The 7,942-nt window shown below is 44.4% G+C and overlaps 1 protein-coding gene across 1 annotated transcript; it reads right to left on the bottom strand.

The window, feature by feature from the left end:
- Positions 1–376: 376 nt before the first annotated feature.
- On the bottom strand, positions 377–5,669 carry LOC123743750 (uncharacterized). Its single transcript, XM_045721716.1, has 18 exons — positions 5,523–5,669; positions 5,380–5,435; positions 5,167–5,256; positions 4,797–4,924; positions 4,446–4,586; positions 4,274–4,345; positions 4,001–4,177; positions 3,676–3,772; positions 3,252–3,475; positions 2,921–3,074; positions 2,624–2,835; positions 2,317–2,434; positions 1,990–2,195; positions 1,775–1,892; positions 1,499–1,668; positions 890–987; positions 665–780; positions 377–582 (listed from the first exon to the last, which is right to left on the bottom strand). The coding sequence occupies exons 1-18, from the start codon at positions 5,546–5,548 to the stop codon at positions 407–409; spliced, it is 2,379 nt and encodes a 792-aa protein (XP_045577672.1). The 5' UTR covers positions 5,549–5,669; the 3' UTR covers positions 377–406.
- Positions 5,670–7,942: the final 2,273 nt, after the last annotated feature.

Here is a 7,942-nt window from a genome sequence, read left to right as displayed (position 1 = left end):
TGCCAAAACATAGTCGAGCCCCATCCTGCAGCATTTGACTAAAAGTGGCAGGGTGGCTACGGTTAGAACTGCTGATCACCCCTTAAAGGACAACATGCCTCATAAGTTACCAACATGAGTCAAGTTAGGATCTTTGAGATGAAAATTATTCCAACGCATCAAACAAATTATACTAGCCCACTTACTGTTACCAAAGAAAGTCCTCACTTATGATATAAACCCAATCAGGACAAGGTACAGATTGTGAGAATGTATTTATTAAGAACCAGATTTATGTTCAACACCGCAATCCAGTCAGTGGTTCCTGTGGAGAGAATAAAATAAAGTAAAACCTCATCTAGAAATATGACACAGAACAGACTTCTCCATCTCATACCATTGTATGGAAGGTGACTGGGGTCTGGGCCTAAGTGGTTCCTTTAGGTTGGTTCATTTGCCAGCTGAAGACTTTGACATATTTAGCCCTAGGGTGGATGCCAGGCATTTCCCTCCCAGGACTCAGGCCTGTGTTGGAAGTAGTTGTGGACGTCAATGGTCTTCTGGTGGTGGTTAGGGTAGTGGGTGGAAAGGTGGGCTGAAATACTTTGATTGGAAAGAGAGTCAGGTGTAAAAAGCTGTAGGAGTTTTACCACCCTCTTTAGCTGCACGACAATAGAGCACTTACTTTTTACAGGAACTCTAGTCAAGATGGTGCCAACTCCTGGAGAGTCTGCGTCAAACCTCCAATATGCAAACAGCTTGTATAAGTCACTCAGTGGATAGACACACCGCACTGTCACCCTAAAAAGAGAACTGAACATTAAAGCCGCAAGTGTCTGTAGTGAGAGTTAATAACTAAGGTGAATATTTATTTCAACCATTGAGGCAGTAGATTAGTGAAGTCACGTACACAGAGGCAGTATCCCTGGTTTTGAATGGTTCTGTCGCAGATTGGATCGTGTGCTCAACATTGATCTCATTTTCGTAGGTAACATGCTGATGGTCAACCTGGAAGACAAGAGGACGTCACAAGCCATGTCTAAAAACTAATGGTTGTTCCCTTGTCAGGCCTCACGAGAAATAGACATCGGTGAAAGTCTGAATATTTAAAAATTCAGCCTTTATGCTGACGGATTGAGATGGAGGCTTGCTAATCTCATCGACCGATTCTGCGCATGAACCAATGACGGGATGGAATGCATTGATAACAGCAGTAGTTCCCGTGTTTGTTTTTCTTGCTGATTGTTTGGCCGCATCAGGATTGGGGCGAAGGCGGTGCTTGAACGATTGATGGTAAACATGTGAAATTAAGGGGACTTTAGCTGAGACATCACACTAGAAGTGGCAATTTCTAAGACATATGTACCCAGAACTAAGTTAAGCAGCTGACCAAATGAAGCAAGTTTAGTTCTGGTTACGAGATAAGACGCTGACTGGAGCTTTTATTTGAAGTAGTCACTGGTAGGGCCAGTCACTTGATCCTTTTAATGATTAAAATGTTATGGTTAGACAGTTATACCTGGACCCTGGTACCACAGGTGTGGAGTCCAAAGCTAAAGAGAACCCTGGTGTCATCTGTCTCTTGAGGCCTGCAGGTGGAGTCCAGGAGGAAGGTTCTGTTGGGTTCAGCTCCAGGGATGGCCAGAGCCACATCAGTAACCACTGTCACCACCCCTTCAGTGGAACACACTAGAAAAAGTTGTTAGAGCTGGGCTAGAACAAAGTAAATGATCGACACCATGAACAGTGAGGCAATAAACTTCGCCTGCAGCTTAATTGAGGCACTAGCAGTTACCTATGACCTCAGTAGTCTGGAAGAGACAAGCTTTGGCCAAGGAACTCGTCACCTCAAAGGTCTTGGGAAGTCTTGAGTGAATTTCAAAAGAGCCGTAGAACTGCTTCAAATTGATGTCCTGGGGGGAAAAAAGAGCAGGTACATTTTAAATAATTTTAATTCCTACTTTACCCAATGACCAGTCAGTTTAAGCAATTGACCAATGAGCATCTCACCTTATAAGTGTAGCCAACAGAGAAGAGGGGCACTTCCAGGGTCAGACTCTTGCTGTCATTCTGCATGATGTAGCCCCACTTGGCTGCCAGATTTGGGGTCAGAAGGTAACGGCCAACACCCACCTCCCACAGGTAATCAAACGGCTTATGGTCCATCTGGAAACTGATGCTTTTCTCATTGCAGACACCATTGAAGACCGGAGGAACTGGTGAAGAGAACAGCCCAAGATGACATCGAGGGTAAACACTACCCAGAAGGCTAGGAATACCATCGTGAGGAATGTCACTTCCAGCCCAGGTCTCTTAATAAAGTTCAATTCAACTTACAGACGTCATTGAACTGAGCCACAACTGAGGCCAGGTAGTAGTAGGGCTCCTCTTGAGGCAGGATGACCAAAGTGTAGTTGATGTCCAATGAGAACTGAAGAAGCCCCTCGGTAGAGTACTATGGATATGAACACTCATTGAGAAACAAATTCTTACATCAACATACTAGGAGTGAATCTCAGGTCCCCAAAACCCATTAGACAAAGTTTGAGGGGAGGAACCTTGGATCTCCTCCAATGAGAAGTCATGAGGAAATGCTGAGAAACCACAGTAGTTCATTAAAGAGTAAATATAAATTGTTCTTTACCAGCTTGTGAACAACAGCATCCTCAAATGGCACCCTGAGAATGTAGGCATGTAGGGTATTATCAGGCTGGGGGACCATGGTTATGACGAGGCCACTTTTATTCGCCTCTAGTATGGTGAAGTTGTGGCCATTGAGCTTCACAGCCACCAGGTCAACATCATAGGAGAGGTTTCCCAGGTACACCGTAAACACACGATCCTCAAGGACTGTTTCTGTGGTGGGAGAAGGACAGGGTGTTTAGCAACCATGCCCATGGAGCTGAAGAGCCACTTCGGATTGGCTAGTAGAACTCCTTACGGTTAATGATGGAGAGGTGCTGGATCAGAAGTGATGTGTTCATGGGCCTGTGGAGGCAGAGTCTGGTCTCCACACCACAGTCATCAAGAAAGATTTGTTCATAGTAGAGACGGACCACATAGAACTCATGGTACATGTTGTCCATCACAAAGCTCTGGAAGAATTGAAACCGTTATGAAGCATCTGCCATTAGGTTATATGGTACAATGTAGAATATTCAAGGTGTACAGAGGACATGAGTGACTTAAGCCATTTGCAGCTTCCCTGCATCAGAATACAACGTAAACTTCTGCATGTTACTGGTCAGATGCGGGCCTAGTATGCTACTGACTTTTCTGTATCCTCCGGCAGCGTTGAAGGGGATGCTGATCTGGACGGTGGTGTCACTGATGTCCAGGCTGTAGCCTCGCTCTTCTGTAATGGAGTCATCGAGGAGCTGACCATCCACCCCCATTGTGATCTTGCTGCTCTCCATCCCAGAGAGGCCAGAGACCAGTGGGGACAGAAGAGTGGGAGTCTGCCAGACCAGCTGCACCCCATCATACAACCCTTCATCTGGATAGAGATTACAATTGTTCGGACCCAATGAGCAACTCTGCCACTCCAACTGAGTGATCAAAACATCACTGATCTGAAGTAACTTCATAGGTGAAAGTAGTATTTGCTTAATTGAGCAATCACTATTGCTTAAGACTATCCAGTCCCTTCAGGTCTGAGCCTTGATTATGTGGGGGATGATATTTCCTGGAACTTACTAGTGCTGCACGCAACAATCCAGTCCACCATCATAACCACCCATCTCTGCCTGGAGAACAGTATGGGATGGACCACCTCCACCAATGAACCATTCACCTGGAATTGAAGAATGGATGAAGTATCCTTGCCAACAGTATGAGAGGGGGCATTTCAGTAGTCTAAATAAGTGGCTTGCTTCCCATCCAGCATAACCCTGTTTGAAACTTGACGCAATATAAGACCCGCGGAATACAGCCACCAGTCTAGGTATTTAATGTCAAATTGAGCAAGCCTGAAGACACTCAAGATAAAGGAAGCCATTGAACAGGACATTTAAATCCTCACCATGGAGACAGACCCCATGACAGACCGTGGTGTGTAGGGTGAGCGGAACACCAGCCTGCCCTGGGTGAGGTGGAACACGTAGCCCAGCTCCCGAGCCTCTGAGAAGGACATGGGAATCAGCTGCTGCCCCTCCTGCTGGAACATCACCTGCCAGGTAGACGTGGCAGAGCTGTGGGCCTGATGGGGAACAAGAGACAGGGCAGGCATGGTGGTATGGGGACAAACTGGTGGAGCTCATCTAATTGAGAATTTGCCAAATAGCCTTAAGCTTACTGTAGCAAGGGCAGCAGTCCAGGCATCCGTTGTTGTACCATATAGACAGGACACGTCACTCCTCATTGACACCTACAGGGTAACATAACAGATCACTCTCCTATAAGAATACACAAGCCCACCTCAACCTTAAAGAGCCCTGGATACACATTCTAGATCCATGTATCAGTACCTCCATATAGTTCTCCTCACAGCTGACTTCTCTGGGTGACCAGGGTAGAGGGAGGGAGCAGGTTGCAGTCACAGTGTAGGTGGTTTCCACTCCACTCGCAGCAGTGATCAAGTTAAAGATAAAAGTGAACACCTCATCGTCCTAAGGCACAAAACGCAAGACCATCAACCGAGATACCTGGTAGCAATTAACCTAGAAAATATAATTTAAAAACCCTTCCCATGGGCACAGATATCAATTCAATGTCTACACCACACTGGTTCTATGTCACTTAATTGAAATGTTGATTTATCCAGTGAGCCCATGGGGTGAGGCTTTGACAAGACTACAATGCACAGAAAATATATGAACCTGGTTGTCAGTGTGGCAGGAGAAGTAGGAAGCTCTGAGCTCAGCATGGCCAGACAGAGGGAGGATACTGAACATGTAGCCACACTCTGACCCATACTGCTTAGTGATGGGGTGAACACCATCAGCATCTAGTTGGGGTAAAGGACTGGGTCAAATCAAATGATTTGACTATGCTCAAGTACAATTCTAAATAAATATCAATTTCTGCTCAAGTCATCCAACAGGCACAGTGAGAGACTGAAATATACTGCATGGAGAGACTTCCTGTCAGCACCAGCTACCAAACACATGTTAAGATGCCATGTTCATGAGCTGACCAAACCTGATTTCAGGCCCATTTGGCATCAGATAAGGTTAAAAGGCTACTTACCAACCGCTTCAAAGCGAGGTTCGTTCCCAGCGAATGAGAGTTGGGTTGTTACCAACAGGTATCGATCCCGACATGCAGTCTCAATGGCCCCTATATAGACAGACACAAGGTGAGAATCTGAAGGGTGGAAGCTATTTGATTCTGACCAACAAGTAATACCAGTGTTCTATAGCTTGTATAAAAGGCTAATCTGACCCAATTTAAGTTTCTTACCTTTTGGATAGTCAGAACATCTTACACGAGGCCATATAGACAGGAGTACAAATACCCTGTAAGTAAAACATAAGCACAGGTCAACATAGTGTGCCAGCATCAAAACACTTAATCAAAACATTTAAGCCCACCACCAAACTCACCCCAAAGAAAAAAAAAAAAAAGCCATTGAGCAGTAGAAGTGTCTAACCCTAACCAGGAACAGCTAGTAAACTACCCCTGCTAGTTAACACAACATCAACTACCACGTGCTGACAGTATCCTAGACAAAACACCAGTTGATGAGAAGCATGTTCTCTTTCTGGCACTTTTATATGGGGGGTGGTGCTGTGATTGAGGTAATTAATTGGCTAATTGGGTCACATGGTTGGCCAGCTTGCCAGAGCCTCAGGCGCAGCTAAATAGTCTGAAGTGGATTCCTCTCCTCATCTCCTCTCCTTCCCCCCTTTCTTAGGATGTGTTTTCCATCTCCACTGAACAACAATATAAACAGATCATGGAAAGTGTTGGCTTCATGTTTCATGAGCAGAAATAAAAGATCCCAGTCATTTTCCATATGCAAAAAAAGCTTATTTCTATCAAACTTTGTACACAAATTTGTTTAGATCCCTGTTATTGAGCATTTCTCCTTTGCCAAGATAATCCATCCTCTTGACAGCTGTGGCATATCAAGAAGCTGATTAAACAGCATGATCATTACACAGGTGCACCTTGTGCTGGGGGTAATAAAAGGCCACTCTAAAATGTGTCACACAACACAATGCCACAGATATCTCAAGTTTTGAAGGAGTGTGCAATTGGCATGCTGACTGCAAGAATGTCCACCAGAGCTGTTGCCAGATAATTGAATGTCCATTTCTCTACCATAAGCCGCATCCATCCAGCCTCACAACCACAGACCACGTGTAAGGTGTCGTGTAATTTGCTGATGTTAATGTTGTGAACCGAGTGCCCATGGTGGCGGTGGGGTTATGGTATGGGCGGCATAAGCTACGGACAACAAACACAATTGCATTTTATCAATGCAATTGACCCCACTCCAGGAAGCTGGCCTTCTAGGCAGAGTTTCAAAGGAAAAGCCATATCTCAGACTAGCCAATAAAAATAAAAGATTAAGATGGGCAAAAGAACACAGACACTGGACAGAGGAACTTTGTCTAGAAAGCCAGCATCCCGGAGTTGCCTCTTCACTGTTGACGTTGAGACTGGTGTTTTGCGGGTACTATTTAATGAAGCTGCCAGTTGAGGACTTGTGAGGCGTCTGTTTCTCAAGCTAGACACTCTAATGTACTTGTCCTCTTGCTCAGTTGTGCACCGGGGCCTCCCACTCCTCTTTCTATTCTGGTTAGAGCCAGTTTGCGCTGTTGTGTGAAGGGAGTAGTGCACAGCGTTTGTCGTGGAAAATTGTCTTAAGAATATAATACTCTTACAAGAATTTATGAATTCAATATAGGCTGTAATACAAAGTAGCAAAAGCCGAGGTGTTCCGCAGAACATCTAACTTCCCTGAGCATCGGCTCTGCTTTTATGCACATACAGCATATGGGTACATTCCCTTAACCCTTCCGCTACCATTGTCTTCCAACCCGAGATTCTTGCTTGTTTACGCCTGATGACGCACACATCTGTTCCGGTTTGGATTACAATGGTGGCAGAACCCCCTATCACATACAACAAATAATACATTTATTGCATATGCTTCACATGTTGGTCAATTTGCCACCATCCTTCCTCCTGCTTCCTCCTGACATTGTGATAAGAGAATTATCTAATAAAAGGTCAATGAATTAATAATCCATTATTAATTAGAAGTTATGTAGCATGGATATATATAGCCTGTAGCAAGAGTAACTAAAGTGTTAAGTATAAGTCTCATGAGATTGACGAGGATAAGAGAGAAATGGAGGTCTGTGTGTTTAAGTAAACATAAAGAACTGTTAAACTGTGGTTGACCTGACCTAGCTTGAACCCTCCAGGTTTCCCTAATCTCAGAGTACTAAAAACTGTCAGCTGGGTAAGAATTTACGGTGTTGAGAGTTCTGAGGAAGAACAATGAACTCTCCTTAGTGTGTAATGTGTGTCTGTAAATGGTATATAATAGATGTTTTGTGTATGTTGGGCAGAACGTTCTCATGAATAAAGCCGAATGAACCTTTTGCAGAAAGCTGAGTCCTTGCCTAATTATTTAACCCATTGTCTTACAAACCTTGGGGATTAGTCAAGGCTTATTGATTGTTGATTATTATCATTAAGATATAAAAATCCGTTTTCACATTGGTACGTCAGAAGGCACAAATGTATCTATGTTCTCAGCTAATGCAATCTTTGGCATGACATCCTACTCAGAGATGGCAATTGTATTGCATGTCCCCACCTCTCTATCCGGCCAATGTACTCATTGTTTACATTAGTGGCTCAGCATATCAGCTGCCCCTAGTAGCCCCCCTAGCTCTCTATCCCGACAATGTACTCATTGTCCTTGCTATTTCCTGCTATTCAATTATGTTTCTTCAGCATAGCAGCTGCGTCTAGCTTCTTTACATCAACTCCCACACATTGCACC

Source organism: Salmo salar, chromosome ssa07 (assembly GCF_905237065.1).
Source record: "Salmo salar chromosome ssa07, Ssal_v3.1, whole genome shotgun sequence".
NCBI lineage: Eukaryota > Metazoa > Chordata > Actinopteri > Salmoniformes > Salmonidae > Salmo > Salmo salar.
Note: the sequence above shows the minus strand (reverse complement) of the source record. Positions and strands in the feature narration are given on the sequence as shown.